The sequence below is a fragment of the Lathamus discolor genome, chromosome 4, assembly GCF_037157495.1.
Source record: "Lathamus discolor isolate bLatDis1 chromosome 4, bLatDis1.hap1, whole genome shotgun sequence".
Taxonomy (NCBI): Eukaryota; Metazoa; Chordata; class Aves; order Psittaciformes; family Psittacidae; genus Lathamus; species Lathamus discolor.
The window spans coordinates 84,178,378-84,202,091 of NC_088887.1; the positions used below are offsets into that span (position 1 = coordinate 84,178,378).

General features: G+C 39.7%; 1 protein-coding gene across 3 annotated transcripts in view; it reads left to right on the forward strand.

Moving 5' to 3' along the window:
* The window catches only part of TBC1D4 (TBC1 domain family member 4), a 104,093-nt gene that overhangs the window by 48,868 nt on the left and 31,511 nt on the right, over nt 1-23,714 (forward strand). For 2 of the 3 annotated variants that reach the window (XM_065678107.1, XM_065678109.1), the window contains exons 2-8: nt 11,545-12,147; nt 13,483-13,572; nt 17,138-17,242; nt 19,811-19,943; nt 21,659-21,750; nt 22,542-22,652; nt 23,304-23,423. In XM_065678107.1, the coding sequence (XP_065534179.1) occupies nt 11,545-12,147; nt 13,483-13,572; nt 17,138-17,242; nt 19,811-19,943; nt 21,659-21,750; nt 22,542-22,652; nt 23,304-23,423 (1,254 nt within the window). Of the gene's footprint in view, nt 1-5,902; nt 5,989-11,544; nt 12,148-13,482; nt 13,573-17,137; nt 17,243-19,810; nt 19,944-21,658; nt 21,751-22,541; nt 22,653-23,303; nt 23,424-23,714 lie in introns of those variants that run through there. The other variant, XM_065678110.1, reaches the window with a different exon arrangement.

Genomic DNA, 23,714 nt, shown 5'->3' on the forward strand with positions numbered 1-23,714 from the left:
ACTGCTAACTCTCGTCAGCAGACTGGCTTTCAGTTGCAGAGAAGTATTTCGTAAGCTGAGCTATTTTTAAGTAAAATCTAGCTTCAGCTGTGGAATGATGAAATGATGGATAAAATGAGTTGTAAGTTCATCCATCCAGAGAAAACTGCCATCTTTTATGAAAGAAAAGCTTGCATACTTATTTCTGAAACTTTAATTGAAGGTATACCTTGCTTTGATTGCAGTCGACTATAACAAGATCTTAGCTGAAATGATTTAAGAAACTCCTGTGGTAATATGAAGTGAATTGGGTTTACATTGTCCTTCAAAATAACTTATTTAAATGTGTCAGTTAAATAATGTTGGGACAGTGGCAAAACCATTTTTCCCTTCCCATCCTTCTTCCCATGAGTCCAGAAATGGGAGTTTAGTTTCCAGGCCAGACAGCAGCCACATGACAGAGATTGCCTTGTTATAGCTAAGAATACTTTTGCCAAGCCCTAGATGCCTTGGCTCTGCTTCCACTTTCCTCTATGTGCAGGAAGTTCCTGTGTGATGTACTGTAGGTTACCCTGCTCTTGCAGGGGGGTTGGACTAGATGATCTTTTGAGGTCCCTTCCAACCCTTGGGATTCTGTGATTCTGTGATTCTGTGATTAACATATAGGTACCCAAGTAAGATGTGCTAACAGTAGTAGTGTGGTATTTGATCCTGGCTGGACTCCAGATGCCCACCAAAGTAGCTCCATCACTCCCCTCCTCAGCTGAACAGGGGAGAGAAAATATAATGAGAGGCTCATGGATTGAGACAAGGACAGGGAGAGGTCACTCACCAGTTACCATCGTGCAAAACACACTTGATTTGGGCAAAATAATAATGTAATTTATTACCAACCAAACCAGAGTAGGGTAATGAGAAATAAACCCTAAACTTAAAAACACCTTCTCCCTGCGCCTGGGCCTAACTTCACTCCCAGTATCTCTACATCCTCCCCTCCAGCAGCACAGGGAGATGGGGAGTGGGGGTTGCAGTCAGTTCATCACACATTGTCGCTGGTTCTTCCTCAGGAGGAGGACTCCTCAGTTCTCTTACCCTGCTCCAGTGTTGGGTCCCTCCTGTGGGAGACCGTTCTCCCCAAACTTCCTCAATGTAAGTCCTTCCCAGGGCTGCAGTTCTTCATGAGCAACCCCAGCCTGGGTCCCTTCCACGGGTGCAGTCCTTCAGGATCAGGCTGCTCCAGCATGGGCCCACTGTGGGGTCTTGCCAGCAAACCTGCTCCAGCGTGAGCTCCTCTCTCCACAGGGACACAGGTCCTGCCAGGAGCCTGCTATACTGTGGGCTTCCCATGGAGTCACAGCTTCCTTTGGACATCCCTCTGCTCTGGCGTGAGGTCCTCCCAGCCTGCGGGTGGATACCTGCACCACCATGGACCTCCATGGCCTGCAGGGGCACAGCCTGCCTCACCGTGGGCTGCACCATGGGCTGCAGGGGAACCTCTGCTGCAGCTCCTGGAGCACCTCCTGCCCTCCCTCACTGCCCCGTGTGTCTGCAGGGCTGTTTCTCTCACATATTGTCACTCCTCTCTCCCAGCTGTGGCTCGGCAGTAGCTTTTCCCCTTCTTCCCAAACACATTGTCATGGAGGTGCTATCACTGTCACTGGTGGGCTCAGCCTTGACTCGCGGTGGGTCCAGCTTGGAGCAGGCTGACATTGGCTCAGTTGGACACAGAGGAAGCTTCCAGCTGTTTCTCACAGAAGCCACCCCTGTTGTTTTTTTTTTTTAATATTAGTAACAGTAACTCTCTAGCTCTTACGGACTTCCTCTGTGAGAAAAAATAAAACAGCCACGCTCTTAATTACTTCCAGCTACTAAATCTGAAATCTTACCCATTCAGCTGTGTCTGTATGGGGTTACTTTTGAACGCGGTAACAATCTAACCATATTTTATTCTTTTCACAGCTACCGTGGGCAGCTGATGAAATCTTAGTAGTTTCAACAGTTACTGATTGCCAAGATTACACTATTGTGACTTAGGGCAGAAGTAGCGCTTGGTGTTCTGTGGTGGAAGCTCTGCCTTCAGGCGTGTTATTCATTATTCCTCTGTCTCCCAGGCAAGGTGGTGATTCAAGACTTCTGTGCTGGAGGAAGTCTAATTAGGTGGAATCTCCCTGCTCTGCCTGGCACCTGTTTTCAAAACGGTTGGAATTCAACATCCGAATCAGTTCAGTATTATCTGGCTTTGAAATCCTTTACCCCTGTGTTTATGCTAGGGTTGTTTGCTGGTTGTTATCTGGGAGAAGTTAATTGTACTACTGGTTGCTCAGGCGTTTGATACTGTCACAAGATAATGCAGTTGCTCTTGTGAACTGTGAGATTACCAGACAAGCTGGAACTTGTACAGGTGTGTCTTGCCAAAGTATGAGAAACCTAATGAGCATTACTTGGCAGGGGTGGAAAAGCTGATTGGAGGCTATTAGGTTGCAATCCATTTATTTTTTCTCTACTCCACACACACTGTCTGAAAAATCGTGTGCATTTATCTTTCACAGTATTTAGTGAATGCCCTTTTGAGAAAAGAAGTCTTGAACTCAATAATAGTAAGTTCTTGTGTGTCTCTGTTGATTGTCAGCTGCTGCTTTTCTTTCTGGTGTCCACTTTTCTGTAAGCAGAGCCTTATTTAAGGAAAGTTTATAGTCAGAAATTTCTTAATGCTGCAGTCTAGCATTTCTGGGAAAACATCAAAAAGGAAAAGACGTAACTCCTTAGTTTCATGCCCCTGAGGAACTTCTAGCCTTCTTAAGTGGTCTAGAAGTTATTGCAGTGCCTGACTTTTTCTGGACCAAATATATGGATACCTGCTAGATCTCTTAGACTGAACAGCTGGTAAGTTTTCCCATGTCCCAGAGTGAGCACTGAATTAGTAACCACTTCCCATTTTGTCTTTCAGCAATAGAAGAAGAAGGTTGGTATTATAGCGAATAATTATAAAAGTGGTGGCATTCATGGAAAACGGATGCATATGGTCTTCAATCAAATTTGGGCTGATAATCACTCTAGGAGTTATCATGGTCTGCCATGCAGGAGTCAAACTCAGTATCTTGACTAGGGAAAAAAACCCAGACTTTTCAAGGTGTGTTCATTTCATGTGAATCAACATGTTAGTTCATCTTTTTAAATGAAAATATTGAGAGCTTCTGTCTAAAGCTACTGACTGAAAGATTGTCACTTTCTTAAGCATGGTGCATGGAGCACTTATTTCAGTCTTAGCACTTTAAATCTGCTAAAATGAACTATCTTCTGATCTGTGTTTGAGAAGTGGATAGTGCCCATAAATGGGCAAAATACTTCAATGAGTTCTCCAACTGAGGCTTTTTTTTACCCAAAAGGAAATGAATGCAGAGAATGTATTAATTGTTTGTGACTGTCCACGTGACAGCCTTATCTTCTCGGGCAAGCACTTTTAAAAATAGGGTATGTGTTAAATGTGATGGAGTTCTTAAAAATATCATCTTTAATGAACCTCTTACTAGAAAATGAAGTGCCAAATATAGATAAAGATTCAGTTTTTTTCAGGATAAAATTCCTACTTAATATCTGAATTTCTGCTCTCATAGTTTGGAAAAACTTTGGTTAAAGCAGTTGGAAAGTTTAAGATGAACTGATGTTACAAGAAAGCTGAATCTTTCACTGGGAACTATGTCCCAAACTTGGAAACAAGCTTGAGAGTACTTGCATATGTTCAAAGTATATAACTGGTAAGGGAATTAAGACTTAATATTCTACATATTCAGAGAACATACAGATCATCATGAGAGCTTTGTACTGATAATTCTGTGGGTTGCAGAGTATTCAAGCAGAGGGAGTGTGAGCTGTGTCTGAAAGGTGTAAAAGCATTAGCCTGACTAGCCTAAACTGAGGAGTAAAATAATGAGTGCAAGATCTTTCCTTACAAAAGCAATGATCCTGTTGGGCTGTGCTGTCACTACCATCACTAAAGTTCTTTGATGTACCACTGTAGAGTGCTTGTATGCAAGTATAAAAAAAGGCAACTGTTGTCTCTCAGGCATCTGAACAATCTTGTAACTTCTTTCCTGCTAAGTAACTTGATCACCTTCTGTCATTATACTGCTTATTTAAATTCGGATATTTGGCAGAGCAGCATCTTGTATACATGTGTATCACACAGGATGTGTCAGGTGACCTGCAAGTTTACAGCAGGAATTGGGTAACGTGATAGCTTTTCTAAGTGTACACTGTGCGGTTGTGGTAGGCTTTTTGTGCTTATTGACTGTATCAAAACTAAACAGCTCAAGTAATTCCTGGGTTGGTCTTAAGTAAGAATTATTTTGAGAATTAATTTTATTTTAGCTTACCTATCTAAAAATCTCTCTCTCTTTAGGCTGGTTTAGTGGTAGCCTTCAGCTTTATCTTCATCAGGAGTATGTGATCTCCCTGATATATAGCATGAGGTTGAATGTCAGAGTAAAGTAAGTTCATTGCTCTGTAGCAGTTCTTTAGAAACAAACCTAGTTGGGTCCTGACCAGTCACCTGGTAAAAAAATATAGGCCAGGCAAATAAGAGGAAGACTCTCTCCTGAAAGCAAAACTTCACTATATGCAGTTATTTAATGTTTTTTTTTTGGCTTGTTCCTTATGTGTTTCTATTGCTGTAAGCTTTGGCTGCACTCATGAACCTGTAGAGAACAGCAGAAAAGTGGAAGCGCTAGCTCCCAGGGGTGACAGTCAGCTTGAAGATCTAAAAGCTGCTTTCACTGGGTCTGTCTTTGCCAGCTCCTTTGTTCCAGCTTTCCTGCTACTGGGCTTGTGTTGTGTTAGCCCAGACTAGCAGCAGAATAAAGTTGATGGCAGGTGCTTATTACTACCTGCTGTGAACCAGACTTTGTATTTTCTAAACTGTATTTTTAGAAGTACACTAAAAGCAGGTGGGTTGTAGAAATACTTAGCAGTTCAGTTGCTATTCTTTTCCCTTTGTGACAGCATTTCTCTTGGCTACAAATCCTCCTGATTTCTGTAAAACTGAAGGTGGTCAGTATTCCTGCAGCACTAAGCTGATGGAGACAAATTCTTATGTTCCAGTTTGTAAATATCTCCAGCATAAACAAATTGTTTGTGTGACTGGGTAAATTGTATCGCTGTGGGCTGGTCTTTCGTCTCTTTATTGGAAAGATGCATTTTTAATGATCAAAACTGTTGAGTGGAGCACTGTCACCAGTGTGTGAAGCAGCAGACTGCTGTAGATTTAAAAGTATAAAAGGTTTGGATGATCAGTACTGTCCTAGCTGGATGGCAGTAAAAATGATTATAGCAGTTAAAAGAAAACAATTTTTTCCCTCTCCCACCCTTCTTTCTGGTTGAGAACAGTTACTGGTATCTGTGCTTTGGCTGGCATTTGAGTGTTTTTTTTGTGTAAGATAAGATAAGAACTTTGCCTCGGTGTCGAGTGCCTGATACGTAACAGGATGTGATATGTGACTTATTTTGTCTCTGTTGTGTGTCACTCCTGTGGCTGTTAATATCTAAGCTGTCTTGTGGATATACAGCTGAATGCTAAATGAAAGGAGTCATGTCCAATTGCTCCTAATTTTGTCTCACATTGGGCTGGTTTCTAACTGATAGATGTCAGATTCTTTCGGTAATCAGCAAGGAGCAGGGAGTTGATTTCTGGACAGCATCCTGTTCCTCTGTTGTTTGTTTTTAAGTATCCATAGCTGGATCATGAGTGGGTCTCATTATTCAAACCCAAAGCAGCTCGGGAGCTTCCAGGCTGAAGTCAGGAAATACTTGGCTCCTGAAGTATAACGGTTGCTGTGATATCACGAGCCAAGCCTGAGGAAATGCTACACCACCTCTAGCACTTTGTGAAAAGGGAATCTTTCTGCACTCGCTTATCCCAGGAACCTGTTTCTGAGTCCTCATGTTCATGACATTGAAGTTTGGTGACTGTTTTGCTTGGACATGCCTATGCTTCTGAACTGGAACTCACACAAGGTACTGACTGCTCCTAACGTGCATGTGGAGTTCATTCATCTCACATCTCTTTGTGTGGTGGAAGGAGTCTGACACTGCACCTTGTGTGGTGAATGAGTGAGAGGGGCTGAGCTTCTTACTTGCTTTGAAAATAATGGCCTTGCTAGAGCTGCTGCCATGAAGTAGCCAGATTTGTCAGGTATGTTTGTTAGATGAGCTCTTCACAATCATGCTATTATAAGCCTTACAGTATGAAGAGGGACTTTGCTTTGTTAATAAATTCCAGACTGACATTTTCCATATGGAAGCTAGAAACAAACTAACAAGAGCTGCAGCTTCTCTGAATAGTAAAATTCTGTCCAGCTGTGGAAATAATGATATACTGCAAATGAATTTTGTTCTTTGCCACAAGTTCTAAGTCTAGGTTAAACTTGAAAGCAGTGCTTGGTATTACCACAGGAGCATTTGAATGTTATCCTTCCAGCAAAAAGGGGAGCTCCACTTTTGTTCACTGGATGCTGTTGTAAATTCAAAGGAAAGTTTTTGGGGTTTTTTTTGAATGCTTCAACTTCTGTCACTTCTATTAAAGACAGCGTGGAGTATCACCATGGAGATACTCTGCCTGCTCTAGAGTTGTGAGAAACTGTTCTGGTATGCTGCAGCATGCATGATTTAGTAGGCTTGATAGCCTCTCTGTTTTGGAACTTCAGGATACTGGTGATAAGCACCTCACAAATGAAGTTCTTTTGAGGGTTTTAAGGTGGGATTGATAAAGGTGGAATGAATTATAACAAAAAACTTGTTGCATGATATGAGAAAACCTGAGAAGAAAGTTTTCATTTGGTGTTGTTTTCCTCTAGTCCTCTCCTTGGTTTCAGTCCTTGCTTTGGTTTTAGTCAAGTCAGGTGAAGGAGTTAGGATTAGTTACATCAGTTAAACTGATGTTTCCAGTGTCAGAATACATTTCTGTGTTGAACACAGTGAAGTTTCTTGATGTGTAGTAGAATAGTTCTTGGCAGTACTATTCACGTGCACTTTGGATAGTGTACTATTTATGGACGAGGAAGGTGTTTGCTCTCCGTTTTGTATTGACCCTGTTCTAGGTCCAGTCATAAAAGGACAGTACTGGATGGAGCCTCTGAACTGCGGAGCTGGAATTAGCCAATCTAGGGTATTAATATATCTGTCTTTTAGCCAGGGCTGAGTGCTGCAGCCTTATTCTACACAAGCTGGCCAAGTGAATGATACAGAGCAGTAGCTCTGTATCTAGGTCTATAGCCAAGGTCTTGGAGGAGGAGGGGCAAAGGGAGTGTGCAAATGGAATAGGTTGGGGGACTATTTTGCTGATATTGATGCTGTCATTAGTTTCAGCTTATCAAATGTCTGCTGTTTGTAGAAAACGGAGATTGTGACAGAATAACACCTGTCATGATTTACGTCTGACATGGTATATTCAGAGCTGTATCTTACTGTAGGTAGTGCAGAACTTGAGCAGTGCCGTCTTTTCTGGTTTGAGTACAGCTCACTTTACTTATTGAATCACCACATATTGAATGAGATTTGAGTGAAGAATGATTCATACAATCTTAGGCTACTCAAATATGAACAATAAATTTAATTTGGATTCCCAAGTGTTGGTTTAGGTTTGTTGTTTTTGTTGTTTTTTTTTTTTTTCCTTTAATTAGACTTATTAGATTGATCATGTTTCTCTGGAATGAAGTAGTGCCTCTTTAATATCATGGTGGTGCTCTTCTTACTTGCCACTTAATTCACAGTATTGTTTGGTTGGTTTTGTTAATGTGGCTTGGGGGGGGGGGGGAGTTAGAAGGGGATTGGGGTTTTGGGGGTTTTTTGGGTGGTTTGTTCCTCCCCCAGTTTTGTTCCCCCCAAGTTTTGGAGTGTTCCTCACACTGAGGAGAAACAAGTAATATCACACATCTGGTCTTGTCCTTACGGTACCTACTGTCTATCCTTGTCTTTTGCATTTGTGGGAGGTTTGGTATAGGCCATGAAGAAGAAACTGCTCTTCTGAGTTGTCTTGGCTTTATTCAGAGATTTAGGAGTTCCTATAAGCACTGTTTCAAGGATCTTAAAGTTCACATGTCACTGTTGCTCCTGACAGGCATGTACAGTTCTTGACATCCTGAAGGGGAAGAAAGCTCACCTGAAGCTCTCACATTCATTTTGTTTGATATCAATTTATTAATACCTGACAGAGTTCAGCATGCATAAGGTCACTGGTGTATTAGAGAAAGCATTGTGTGCTGTATGAATGTGAAAACACTTTACTAAGTTTTGAATGTTTCAGGAGTCTATCTTCTTAATATTACTAAACTGTTTCCTAAAACTGGTTAAACAACTTCATCCTGTCCGTTCAGTGTTTTAAATTTCCATTCTGCTTACTGTCTGGTCTAACTTTGCCCCACACTTTCAACAGTAACAGGTAATAAGCTAATATCCAAATCCAAAAAAAGTTACACAACTTTGATGATTAAACTTTTGTGACTGGGGCTTCTTGATATACAGAGGAACAAAATGTAAAAAAACAAGGATATATGCCAAAGAAATATGTAAAACCACATTGGGATGGTTGCTATGCTTGAGAATTGTGTAACTTTTCCTGTATCTTGCATGTCAGGAAAATATAGTTCAAACTCTTGTTGAAACTCCACTTGATCTCAGTTATGGGTGAAGATGGTGAGGTCTAACAGTACAATCTGGCACATTGTCAATCATTGGGCACACCATCATTGATATACAGATATTCCTGTACACCAAAGACAAATAAATCCTTGTGTATGACTCATTGCCAAGCAATGTTAGTATCTGTCTTGCATCTTATACTTGAAGCTGTTTTACACACCATACTATCTAGAGGATCCATGAAACAACTAACAAACATCTGGAACTGGTTCTGAACTGACGTTTCTTATCCATTGTGATATCCCTGTATTGCACTGTTTTCCTCTCCATGTGTATATAAGAAAAGTATTCATAACTACAGAGATTAAACGGTTCTCAATTTTTCACCTTGATTTATCATTTTGATTCTGTGGATAAGTAGAACAATAGGAAAAAGTGAATGCTGATGAGGGTGTAAAAAAAAAATAAAATACAGCCTATAAAAGAGGCTACCTAAACAAAGCAGGGAGTATAAGGATTGGTTGGGCAGTATGAGCTGAAACCTCTGCTCTTATGCTAGGATCCTTCTGTGCTGAAGTGAAAAAATACTGTAGTGGTTTATGTGGGAGGTAGAAGAAGCAAAAGCTGCACAGAGATTGTGAAAAAGTAATTGGGGCTCAAATAGTAGTATCTGAAAAGCATACACAATCTGGAAAAGATGGAAATAAAATCAAGTGATAAACAGCAGGGTGGTGGGCTGTGATTTTTTTTATATGGAGTTGCAATTACTTAAAACTGTGTATGTTTGTGGGGGAGATCTGTGACAGAGGAGGGGATGGGTGGGGAATCCTGTTGTGGTATACTTGATAGTGTCTTTAGTCTGGAGAGCTGCTGGCGGAGGGATAGGATGTGTTAGGAGGCTATTGGGTATTATTAAAAAGATTTAAGATTTCCTTGTCTAATATTTTATCGTAGATGTGAATGGCAGAACCCAGTTATTGGCATTATTTAAAAAATCCAAATTAAACAGCTGACATTGTTCATTTTAATTGATTACATGTAGAATATATGCATTATAAATAGAAGTTTTGTATGTCCCTGTACTTCAAATAGAAATGTAAGTGGATTGTTCTGTAGCAGGTTCTGGATCTAAAAAGGGAAATCTCAATTAAAACACAGCTAGCTTGTGAATTTTGCTACGATACAGAGCTAAGGAGTTTAAAATCTAGAGCTTCTTTAGCACAGACCATAGAAAGAATAAGAGGACTGATCAGTGGGAAAAGAGCTGCATCTTGGGATATGAACCAACATTATAAAGTGAGAATTATCCATGTCCAGCTGAGCTGGAATGGCTGTGAGGAAGCGCACTGCGGGTGGTCGTAGGGCAGCCTGGTAGCAAGAATGAGTGAAGATTAAATACACTCTGCTATCTGTGACCTATCAAGACTAACTTTTAGCCTCGCTGAAAACTGAGCTGATGATGACATCTATAGGGATGAAAGCCAAATGGTCAGTAGATCTTAGGGTAATTGAGCTTCATTTTGCAATAAATGCACTATAAGGAGTTTTGAGCTGAATGCCCAGTGGATGAGGAGGGTGTAACGGGAGATGGGGATTAGGATGAGGTAATTTTCCACTATGACTTGCAAAAGTATTGGTATATGAGATTACAGCCTCATTAGCAAGTGTCAGCTGGTATCATGTGACTGAAAGACAGAGATACTGTAGGGATCATGGATTATTTACTAAAGTGTGGCTTCAGTGTTATGTTAATAGAAAAATACTTTGAAACAAATTATCAAATGCAAATATGGCGGGAAGCTGTATGGAATACAGAAGTTGCTGATTGATTGCATTGGATTCAGCGAGTGTTGAGTTTCTCTTGTGAAAAACATCATATAGTTATTCTCTCTGGATCTCATTGTCACTAATAGTTTCACCAGTGCATGTAATATAATGTCATTCATTTTCCTTCCAGAGAAGATGAAACCTGGTGAGAAAGGGGTTTGGTTAAACAGTGGTAGGTATTGTCAAAAGAGCAACTGGAATGACTCTGATCTGCAGTCAATAAAGTTGGTAAAGGAAGGCAAAATATGTTGTTTCGTGAAGGCAAAATGAAAAAGGAGCTCGTATATTAAGTATGTTAATACTGAAGGTAGACATCCTCACAAGCTGATTGGGATAAAATGGAGGAAGAGCCACGTAGCCTTGAAAGACAGGGCTGAAATCATGAGTTTCTACTGGGTGTGCAGTTTGACCTTACAGGGTATAGTAGGAATCTGTAGGTGAGAATGATGGAGAAGAACAGAGATTTGGGTGTGCTGCTACGCTGCATGATGACTGAGACAGTAAGGAAGTGTGACCTTAAAGTGAACTATGTCATAGGGTAGATGGGGTGAGGTTTTTGTAGTAGATAATAAATGAAGCTAATCATGGTCCTTTGGTATAATCTCTATATGCTTGCTGCCTGTATTCCAGAACTGTCAATTGAAACTGGTGGGATTGCTGATCTCTCTTTCACAGAACTGTTTCCACGACTAAGAATGGCATATCTGGCTCTGCAAAAGAAAACCAAAGAAATAGTGATGGCTCCGTGCAAAATAAGTCAGTAAGAGATGCTGATGTGGGAAGAGGGCTGCACAAAAGAGAAGGCAGTCTCAGTTAAACAAACAAAAAGTTGCGAACATTTATCAGTAGGCCTTCTGGTAATTTAAAACCCTATGTTCTGAAACAGGTTCTAGTAAAGGATGAAGAAATCATTTGCTTTGCTTCCCATGCATAAATTTTCTATGCAGAATTTAGAATTTACTATTTTTTTTTTTCAGCCAAGAAACTAGTGGTAGCCGACTGAAGAAATAACTTGTGTGAATATTTACACTAAGAAATGTTTGATGTATCACTGCCTGTGCTATCTTATTTGTGGCTTCTAACCAGACTTTTCATACTGTCCTTTAGGTTCCTGATGTCATCAGCAGCATAAGACAAGTCTCCAAAGCAGCACTGAAAGAAGATGCCAAACCAAGTAAGGATAGTGAAGATGCCTTCTATGACTCTCAAAAATTTGAGGTCTTATACTGTGGGAAGGTGACAGTGGCTCACAAGAAGGCTCCCTCCTCACTAATTGATGATTGCATTGAGAAATTCAGCCTTCATGAGCGCCAGCGCCTGAAACTATTAAACGAGCAGCGAAATAACGAGTCAAGTTTGGATTTACCCCTGTGTGAAGGAAATGCTCCAGCTTCTCCATTGGGTAGCCCATTTGAGGAGCTGGACAGCCCAAATAACACTGGAGGACATGCTGCAATGTTTACAGTTGGCAGCCAGACCAGCTTGGCCAACCTGGCCAGCACTCGTGGCTCTTTTCCAGAGCGAATTTTAGAGGACTCTGGCTTTGATGAGCAGCAAGAGTTTCGTTCCCGGTGCAGCAGTGTCACTGCAGTTATGCAAAGAAGGGTTCATGACACAAACTTGAAAGCACAGCCACGCAGGAGACATGCAAGCGCACCCAGTCATGTTCAGCCTTCCGATTCTGAGAAGAACAGGACAATGCTGTTCCAGGTGTGTACTAGGATGCGCAATTTCATGTTGGTTTTCCACTTTATCCTTCCCCATGCAGTTTGAAGGTGAGACAAGTTTTGTGAGATAAGTAATAGGGCTTCAGTATGGTTTCATGATTAGTCATAAATATTTATGTATCTGTTCATAAATGCTTGGAACACAGGTAGCTGCACTTTCTTAAGGAAGTCACCTCAACTCGTGATCTCAGGTAAACTTTAAGAAAAAATAGTTACATATGGAGTAATTATTTACAGGAGCAGAGTTTCTAGTGAAATAATTATTTTATATGCAGTTCTGGTTTGTCTGTACTGGTGAGTTCTAAGACATACATGAAAAAAAAGTGAGTATACTTTCAGAAAGAGAATCAATGAAGACTTTCATGCAGAGGAACCCTCTTTTTTTGTCCCATTAGAAAGAAGCTCACAACTTTACGTAAAGCTTTCACAGCCTTATGTTTGAGGCAGCCCCTCTATGGTAATGTTCAGCTTGTCTTTTTCAGATGAGTACTCAATGTCTATGCACAGAAGGTTTCTTCCCTCAGACCTCATGGTTATTTCTTCTGTTGCCTGAAGTACATTTGACATCGTCAGAGCTTCTATTGAAAAAACAAAAGGACACTTGAAGGAGGTGACCCATAAAAGAGAAAACCTTTGGACCTTAAAATAATGGGGCTAAATGCCTGGGTTTTGTCTTCTCATTTGCTTTAAAGATCATTCTTGCCTTTAAGTCTTTTGAAAAAATGCTAACTGAAGTGAGAATGTATTGCCCTTTGCGATATCACTAGTAACAAAAAGGATTTAGCTGAGAAACTCCCTGAAATCTATGGGAAGTTCCAAACGCCTGAGAAACAGTTTGGGAAAGCTGAAAGATAGCTTGCTGCAGAAACTACTCTTTCTCATCCAAAATTGCTACAAAACCAGAAGATCAAGACAGTTTCTCAGCTGATCTATGGTATAGTTTAAAAAAAAATAATCTTAAAATTCTGTTTTTTATTGCAGCTTTTACTTTAGCCGCATTGTTTAGTAAAGGTTTTAGTATTGTCTGTCAAACGTGATCTTTGGACCAGACTAACTCCAAAAGAAAAGAGGGGGGCAGGGAAGCTGTCTTCTTTCCAAGTCTTTTTCCTATTCAGCTGGTCTTGCTGAAATATTCTTACTCAACATAGGATGAATTATGGCACCCTCATTTCTACTGAGTAAGCTGTTGTGCCAAAGGTACTCTTATCTAAACAAGAAATGGTTAGATTTGTGACATTTTTGCTGCTGTTAGTGTTGTGCCTCCAAGGCAGTGATAAACTAGACTTATTTTTCTCCCCTCCTTACCCCTCCTCCCTAGGTTGGAAGGTTTGAAGTTAACCTCATCAGTCCGGACACCAAATCTGTTGTGCTTGAAAAGAATTTTAAAGATATCTCCTCATGTTCTCAGGTAAGCATTAATAGGAAGCAATGTGTAGATCATCAGGAGAAAAGCAGTTTATTTGTTCGTCAGCTGGATTGTCTTGCTGGTCTATACATAGCTGAAAAAAAAAAATCAGAATTCTTTTTCAGCATTCTTTGCTGTTTTCCTTTATTCAGTCTCAAAGGCCATTTTTAAACAGTTTATCCTACCTAAATTACTCTGAATGAAAGTAAATTGCTGTAAAAGAGATAAAGAGGGGGTAAGGATTTTGAGCAATTGTGACTAATATATTTAGAAATCCTGCATGAAGTTTGATTCATCAGCTTATCTGGGGAGTACAGCTGAAAGAAATTGTGAAACTGTGATTGCTACATGAACATTTGCAGCAGACTTGAAGTACTGATTTACATTTACAAGAGTAAGAGTTATTCAAATCAGGGCTTTCTGGTAGCAGTTTCAAGTAGATACTGCACAAAAATAACTTGGTATCATTCCCCAGAAGCTTAAGTACAGAAAAGATGGATGGGAAATAACCAGTCTGAGCTGTGGTAGTGGCAGCTTTGATCACTGGTCAGAAAACAAAGTATAAACTATTCTGCTTTGGGAGAGCACTGGATAGGATTTTGGAAGTAGTTTAATCTCCATTTAGGATGCTCTGAGTATGCTGTTTCTGAGCAGCTAAGCTCCTGAAAGTCTCTGGAATGAAAGGAGGGAAGCATTGGATCAGCCCTCCAGAAAAACAGCAGTTCAGTTGCATCCTTTCTTCTGGAGAATATGGCAAGAGCTGAATCTAGCTATGTCCAGTAATAAATAGATGTGTCTTGCAAAGTTAAAAGCCAGGGCTGAGGGATTCGTCATTCTGTCGTCGTCTTGTTCAGCAGCTGTTACTTTGGGCACTTTCTCTTTTGAGGTCTCATCTTACTACCTTTTTTCATCCACCATGCACTTGCATCACTTCAGGCCTCCTTAAACGTTGTTGTTCTAGTTTAAAATACTCCTCCTGGCATGCTTAAACCTGTATTTCACCCCTCAGTGATTTCATTTTAATGCTAATAGCAAATCTGCTCTTGCATGACTATGCTATCAGTCCTAATACAAAGTAAGAACTGCTCAGTTCTTGTAACTCAAGTGGAGTCTTGAGCTACCAACTAAAGGTCTAGGCCCTTAAGCTGACTCTGCTGTTTAACTACAATTTGTATTATTCCTGGTAGAGAAAAAAGGCAAGTGCAGGTATAGAATGGGACAGTATAATCAAACAATGATGTATTAACAGCTTTATAATGCATACAGATCAAAGAGATTCTTAAAATAGTGGTATGGAAAGCAAAATTTGCAGACAGCATGAGTCTTCTCCCATTTGGTGTCCTGAGCTGAATAAAATTGACACTTCAGCTTTACATACTGAGCTCCTGGGTTGCATATACATACTGATAATAGTCAACAAAACAGTCCTAAGCAGGTACAGCGTTTGTTCTGCTGAATTTAAAGTGAGGTGGAGACCAGCAAGACCATGGCAGACCTTCAAGCCCTGACTTTTCTTCAGTAAAATAACTGTGTACAGTACATAGTGTTAGGTAATGCTGTGTGTTGGGCTTTGGGGGTGGAGTTTTTCACTCCACCTCTTCACTTTCATTTGGAGCAAAGCTTTTGTTATTCTGCACACTTGAATAACTCAGACAGGCACTAACAATACTGCAGGGGGTTTGGTTCATTTTTTTCTTAATGCAAAACTGCTACTTTAGAGAGGTTGGGGTTTTTTTTTTAATATATTCAATAGAAATGAAACATTAATTTGTTCCAGAGTAAGGATTTGATTGCATAAGCCTCATCAGTACTTCTTTTAAGAACTTGGTGCTAGCCACAGGGCTTCTCTGTTATGGATTATAGGGCAGTAATTTACTGCGTATTGTGAGACTGCAGCTTAGGAATGTTTGTTCTCGTAAGCTTTTCAAACAATGAAAAGGAGATGTTCTGTTCAGCTAGCATTCTGGATTCTTTTAGTTTGGTCTAATAAAAGTATTTTTATTCTATAGCTTAAGTATGGTTGATCTGTTGCATTCAATTCATTATCTGCACTCCATATAATTGTCAAAGCAGCAAATTTAATTGATGGTAAATCCTGTGTGTGCTGTCTAAGCTCAGGTATCAAGCAGCTGTACAGGTTTTCTTGCTGCAGCCTTGCTGACCTTGAGGGAACCCTGAACAAAAAAGCACTTTGCTTTTTTTGGCATGCCAAGTCCAGCCACCCTCTGAAAGAAATGTGATGGAGTTAACTGAGGAACATACTGTGTTACTCACGCTTCAGTAGTGCAAGTGGCACGTCCATCTCCCCCTCAAATATTCCACAGAGACTGAGAAGTCAGACAGGAGTAGACTTGTTCAGGCACTGTCAGCAGCGAGGGAACTGCCATCTCACTGAACCACGTTTATTAAATATGGTTTCCTTGCAAAACAGAGGAACCAGTTCACTGTTCTGTAGATCAACATTTGTGTATACATCTGTACTTTTTTGAAGACTTTATGTGTCACAGGAAAACTATTCAGTTAAGTCAGGACTAGGGTGGACTATGGTATGGACATTTATGCCATCTTGGATGCCATCTGCATCTTTGTTAAGTTTTGTTTAAGTAGCACAATTGTAACTTTTGGAATTTTGTTTTTAAAAACTACAGCATGCCGTGACAATATGTTCAGTCTGTCACGTACTGCATTACCAATTTTGTCTAGAGTGTTTTCTGTAGTGACAAACAAGTTGTTTTGCCTCCTCCCTGGTACAGGTGTTTTCTTTGGAGATGGATCCAAGCAACCAAGTTTCTGTTGTATTTGAACTTGAGGGATTAGGCTTTCTTTTGGAGAAAATCTACTATTCCCATACTCAGATGATAAAAACATTGGCAAAAGCTTTAACAATAGTGAGTCATGTTCCATGAACTGGGACTGGGATTATAGTGCTTCTTAGGAAGCAGCTCTCTTTGATCTTCTCAGTGCTGTTCTTAGCAAGACAACATTCCCTGACAAGCAGTTAGACAAGGATCTTGAAAGAAAACGTCAGTAGTAATGTGTAGTAAGTCTTGAAACTTCTGGTATGTTAGTCTCAAAGAATTTATCTAAGAATTTGGTTGGAATTCTGGATGTCACCACTCCTTCTCTGCTCTTTTTGGTGTAGTCCTAACCTGTATTACAGGAAAGCAAAGATCTGTTGGTACTTCGACGCTGCTGCAGTCCCATGTTTTAGTGTGGGCTCATTACATCAAGTTTTTACTGTACAGGCCATTCCAGATACAGTCTAGGACTCTTTAGTTCACTTCCCTGAAAATCCAGTTGTCTTAATGGAAGAAGTTCAGGCCCAGGTGTATTGACATATAACTTTTGTTTTGATTGTGGAAAGACTTTTGTGTAACTTTTAAATATGAAAAGCAATTATGAGGGTAACTGTTGTAGTTGTAAAACACATAATTAGGAGTATGCATTTTTAATTTCTCAAGTTTTTCTATTGGTAAGTGTTGCAGTCTGATAACTATATTTAGGATCACGTTGGAAACTAAAACTATTTATAAAATAGTCCACTAATGCTGTTTTTAAACTCTTTCAGGGTATAAAACACGTTGATCACTTTGGTTTCATTTGCCGGGAATCTGTTGAAGCTGGGTTAAACCAATATGTTTGCTATGTGTTCCAGTGTGCAAGTGAGTCTTTGGTAAGTATTTATTAACGATCCTAACCTTTCTGTCAGAGAATGTCTGAGGCATTTCCTAAACCGTGGGAGTCTGTTATTCTGCTGTGTAAGATGAGCCTCAGTGATTACATCTTCTCAGGTGTGAGACCTCAGCTGTGAATGTGGAAATACGCAATAGGAAATGCATACATTCTGCTGATACATAGCCATATCCTGCTACTCTGCTGATGCATATATCAATAACAAATATGAAAAAATCTAGATGGATGGGTTCACACATGCAGACTGCCAGCATATTTGGTCTCTGTATTTGATTGTAACTCCTGCATTTCTAGTTGTTGAGACACTTGGTTCTCCATTAAACATGTAATGTATTGAATCAGGAACAAAGCTGATGACAAAACCCAAACATCCTTTTCAGAGTAGGGTTTAAACTACTGGTCATCTTGCATGTGGCTTTAGCCTGCATGTGGCTTTAGCATATTTCCTGTAGTGTTTTGTTCCTCAGGAGAAGAAAATAGCAGCATCTGATCAGAGAAGAAGAAAACCATAATATGTGTGGGTGTGTGCAACAGTAAAATAGTCCGTTGGATATTTGATAAAGGATGTATCAAGCAATTAAAGTTCCAGGTGCCAGTGACTTAGTTGCTACTGACAGTTTAATAATGTGAGACACATACAGGAGATTTTGGCTGCTACGTTTTTATTTTAAAGCACTGACACTTTAAAAGAAGTTGGTTTCTGCTCTGAAAAATGTTTGTTCCTGATGGCTGTGCTAACCGCTGCTCACTCTTTTCAGCTAAACTTAAAAATCACTCTTCTAGCTAGCTGAAAACATAATTTGTTGATCCATTGGCTAGCTTGAGAGTGAATAGCATTAGATCAATAAAAATTAAAGCAGCTGACAGCCTTGGGTATACAATGGTAGCTGCGGCTGCACTTTTATCAAAATAGGAGCTTATTATGAAATCTGCCCAGTCTTTTTACTACCAGAAAATGTTGCATCTAACCTATTGATAAATCTGACCATGCATAATTCAAAGACTTATAATGTGGTGTATAAAGAAACCATGTTTTTATGAACTTCTTTACATATTTTAGTATCGACATGTGTAGGTATGCCCAGATTGCAATATAAAATAAGCATTTCTAAGCTATTTTAAGATGCAGTCTCTTGGACTCCAGCAGCAGTTTGGCTGTGGCAGGGCAGAGCTGTAAAACCTAATGCTTTCCGGATTCTGTGCTGCCAAGCAGGCTATATTGGTAGGCTTGTGTATATTTGCGCTGAACCTAGCTACAGTTTGTGCTACAGTTCTTATGATTTTAGGGTAGTCATAATCCATATACTTAGCACTGTTCTGTGGATCTTCCATTTGAGAGGCATTGTTGCCAACTTCAAAAAGATCTCAAGCCTGTATTGCAGGATGGGTATTCACTGTTCAGTGCCCTGCTTTGTTGCTGAGAAGAGAGAGCACCCAGGAATTACTGGTAGTGCTTAAAACTGTGGATTTTTAAGAAAATCAATCAAACAAAATAAAACCCAACCCCAAACCAAATAACTAAACTTACTGACACAAACTGATTCAAATTTATGTATTCAGGTCCCTGTACCCCCTGTCCCCAGGTGACAGGCCCTCAAAAAAGTCTGTAGGTTTTCAGTGTTAGTCTGCATAATTCTGTTGTTTAATATTTCAGCTTTCTTCTTCCTCTTATAAAGCAAAGCAACAGGAAAGAGCAAGGAGCAAATATTCTGAAGTAGAATATTGATTTCTTTCTTAAGATTGTCATCAAACTGTTGTCTCCTCCTTTCCATGCTAATGCAAAGACTAAACAGCTTTTAAGAGGCATTGTATTCCCCTAAAATACAGAATACAGGAGAACTCCAGGTGCTTTGTATATAAAGTCTGGGAGCATATTTGAATGAGTTTGGAAAAACACTGTCACCTCGACCTTTCTTACACAAAAGTTGAGCTTTTCCAGTGCTGGTATATGGGAACATAGTACTGTATATTTGTGGTAGTGGCGGAGGAAAGATTAGGGCAGACTGCAAGGCAGCTTTAAACATAAGTGATTAAACATAAGCTGTTGATTCTGATGAAGCTGGTAGCCTGTATAGTAGTCTGGAGAAAAGTGAACTGCTGTGGGAAGCTCCCGTCTGCCAGTAGGATGGGTCTGTGGGGTTTTGTGCTAAAATGGTACAGTGGTGGGAGAAAAATCATTGAGAGGGAGCATGTGTAGTTCACAGGAGAATCTTGATGCTAAAGAAAAAGAGAGCAATGCTTTTTATTTAGCCAGAATATATTCAAGTCAAAATTTCCCACCTGCAGCTTCTTAAAACTGCATCTGCTTGCCCAGTAAGCTTGCATAGCTGCAGTTATGTACTCAAAATGACACTGTCTGGCTGAACTTGAAGATGGTGAGCATCCACAGAAAATGTAGATAGCTGGGAAGACAGCCTTGATCTCTAGAAGACAGCAAGCGAGGTTTTTGTTTTAATGTAAAGAATCTGTCTGTGATGTGATTTATAAATCTGATGTGTATGTCATACATATTTGTTTATATACTGACTTTTCCATCCTTCCCTTATAGGTTGATGAGGTAATGCTAACCCTGAAACAAGCCTTTAGCACTGCTGCAGCTCTGCAAAATGCCAAGACGCAGATTAAACTGTGTGAGGCCTGCCCTATGCATTCATTGCACAAACTTTGTGAGAGAATTGAAGGTAGCAGCTGAGTTTATTTTCTAATTGTGTTTTTTTTTGATCATTCTGGAAGAATTTGAATTATGTTAAGCATGTGCTTTCAACTTAAACAATGTAAGCACAGAGAGAAAAGTATCCCAGTAAGCAGCTCTTGCCATCAGTTTGCACTCTCTGTAATCAAGTAGATGTGATAGCAGTAACAATATTACAGCTGAATATAGTATAGCTTCTGTTTATAAATACATACCATTTCATCATCATACCTCTCTTAAATGTTAAGCAGAGCAGAAAACCCCACCAGTTCACCTTCCTGTGTGGAGCTGGTTTTTTCCTTCTTTCTGTTTATTCGCTTATACACTTAAGAACCTAGTTCTGTTATGGGGAAATCAATGATTAAGTTAGGAGATTAATATCTAATAAAGAAAGTTAAGGCTTAAAATATAAAAACCTTTGTAGTTACTCTGGAAGTGAAGTATGACAGAACACATCCAAAAGAATCTTACAAGATTCAATTAAAAATTAAGTCAGTGGGAGGATCCTATTTTTGCCGTTACTCTGCTGTGTCTCCTTGCAAAGTGTTGTATGCAAAAAGAGCAAGTATGTTACAGTAGTCTTGTATCTTCTGGTCTGGCGATGATGGTGCTGGTAATTGCCAGTTCTCCTGTTCATTAAAAATCACTATTGCTATTTATCTCCCTCTGGTGGATAAAAAGTAGAGTATAAAATCTTGGTGGAGTGAAATTGTTAGGTTGTCACTGATATTTTCTGGACTTAAGAACAGACCTTCAGAAGTGTTAAAGCTTGGCTGGGAAGGTCTTCTGTAAAATAAAAACTACAGAGGCTGCTGTATAAGATAGCGTAAGTATCCTGAATACAGGTACTTGCAAGCCTGGGATAAGTAGCCAATATCAAAGTCTTTTCTAGGGCAGCAAGTTGACTACTGTAATAGTAGTTTCATGAAGTTTGTACTTAGTGACTGAAAGACTTATTTTAGTGTCCTTTTATTTTTATCCATCTGCTTTGCTTAGAGTCTAGAAGTTTATCATAATTAAAACCTAGTTTCATGACTTTGGAAAAGTCTTGATCTGTTCTGTTTCCTATTTTCTATGAATAATATCTACCTTGGATGGAAAAAAATACAGATTTTTGTCTGATTTGGGGGTTTTGATTTTCCCCATAGTTTCCTAGAACAAGCTTTGTAAGCAAGCATGTGCTTTATCAAACACCAGAAATTCTTTCATCTATTCTTACAGCTTTTATGCTGTTCTTGTGTTTAAAAGTGTCTTCAGTTTTCAGATATGACCTGTCCCCTGACCTTACCTTGTGTAGAAATGCATCTAATTTTTTCAGTTAAAAGCATCTGAAAACTTCTGAGTATCCTGTGCATTGAGTGTTTCTGCAGTTACATTCCTGATCTGTTCCTCTCTTCCTCCTCTCCCATACATTTGTCAGGCTTCCAGCTGTCAGCGATCTCTCTGTACTAGGACATAAGACATCAGTGGGTCCACAACCTTTTACACAGGAGCCAGACACTGCTTAAAGACAGAAGACAAAACTATGTGGTTTAGCAAAACCTGAAGTATTTTTTATCATTGATACTGCAGATACACAACTGTCATACGTTAAACGTGTATAAACTCAAATGCAGGCTTCTGTCTCCTATAATATTTTCCAGAAATTTTTTTGGGGAGGTCATTTGAGAATCTAAAGGCCTTAATGCTCCTTTCTTTTCTCAGGACTCTATCCGCCAAGAGCCAAACTTGTAATTCAGAGACATCTGTCATCACTAACTGATAATGAGCAAGCAGACATTTTTGAACGTGTTCAGGTAATACATTAAAAGCCATTCTTTCAAATTTGAAAAAGACCCTGATAAAATGGACTAGATGTTTTTGCTGGGTTTGTTATGTGGTTGATCTAGAATCTACTATTTTTCTACCAAACATCACGCTGAAATAGCATGCTCCAACCTAACCTCATATGTGATACACTGCTATGGGAAAAGTTTTGATTTCCAAGTCTGCTGAGATGCTCTGTGTTCATACCCAGAGTAACTTTTTCCTTCCCTGTAGTTCTTCATCTGTAAACACATTTCCCTACTTGAAAGTGATGTGGGACTGAGTTAAAAGCGTGCGAGACATGCAGGTATCAAGAATATGTCTGGCATTTTCAGAAGTTGGGGTTTTTTACTTAATTCTGAGGCAAGATTCTGATCTAAGTAAATGTGTTCAAGTGGATGAAATGTATAATAGTTTAGGCTTCCAAAGGCTACACTCCTCTCTAGCTACCAGAGGAAGGGAGTGGCTGTTTGGTTTTCCTGGGTTTCCTACTCCATTTATAAGGCTATCCAGTGGCAGGCAACCTTAGAAAACAAAATGTGTGGGCCTAAGGCTCCCACCTCTTCCTAGCCTGTAATATCTTGCATGTGGAAAGTTTTGGTCTATTTTGCTCAGGAGTATGAAGTCACACAAACAGTAGTGCAATTTGATACAATGATAGTGGAATCTAGCATCTGGCATATCAGTATATTAATTTCAAATAATACATACATATGGAAGGGAAAATAAGCAAATCTTGACTTGAGAGACAACATTTTCTTTTCTTTGCTGTTACTGACAGAAAATGAAGCCTGAAAATGACCAGGAAGAAAATGAACTTGTGATCTTACATCTACGCCAGCTCTGTGAAACTAAGCAGAAAACACATGTTCACATTGGTGAAGCACCATCGGTAAAGCTTGGTTTTGTATTATTATTCTCCTTCCTTCCCCTCTGCTAAAATGCAACCTTGAATACTATCAGGCCACTGCTAGAGTTCATCAGGGATAGCTGAAGCTGCATTTTGTAATTAAGAGAGGACTGTGAAAGAGAAATTGTTTGATTGATTCCACTTGGATTGATCCAAGTGGAATGCTTGGGTTTTTTTAAGCTTGGGGCACAAGAAGAGAGGGAAGAAAGACAACCAATTATTTTTAGATCTAGATTTCTTTACAGTGTGAGGATATTTCTTCTGTCCTTTCCCTTTCTTCCTGATCTTCACTCCCAAACAGTTATTTCTTGGGGAGAAGAAGGATGAAGAGGACATTGGTTTCATTTTAGACTCCAAACTTATCTAGCAAAGGAAATGGGTAACAGTACTGTTAAACTGATATGCTTTTGCAAGATAGTCTTTAGGGGTGGAATGTGCTTTTAACTGTTCTTGGGGTGGAGCATGTGGGGGCTTTTGTTTTGCAGGGATTTCTTGTTTGTTTGTGGTGGTTTTTTTCGATAAAGGCCAAGGGTATGTTGTTGCTCTGTAATCTGGTTTAGCTCTAGTCTTTGGAGGTCTGCAATTGCAAAAAGAATTGCCAAAGCTGAATTGTGTCCTTGCTCATTTCAACAGACCGTTTCTAACAGTGCAATTCCAGAAAGCACCACCAGCGGTGGCAGGTTTAAACTTGACATTCTGAAAAACAAAGCCAAGAAATCCTTGACTAGCTCTCTGGAAAATATCTTCTCAAGGGTAAGATTAACAACTCGTTGTCAGCAATTCTCCCATATATCTTTGATAGTAAAGATCTATCAGATTTTTCTGGGTTTTGGCTTCAGTCTGATAAACATTTAATGAAGTGATATCCCTATTGTGAAATCTGAGGGTTACAGCTGGGTTGCTTTTGTCTTAACTGTGCTAGAAAGTTTATGTTAAGGCTGCATGTACAGAGGGAAAAAAAGGTAACTTTCTGAATAATGAGTGTTCATTTTAGGTGCAAGTGAGTTAGCTGAGCGTTATCAGATGTGTTGCTTCAGAATCCTG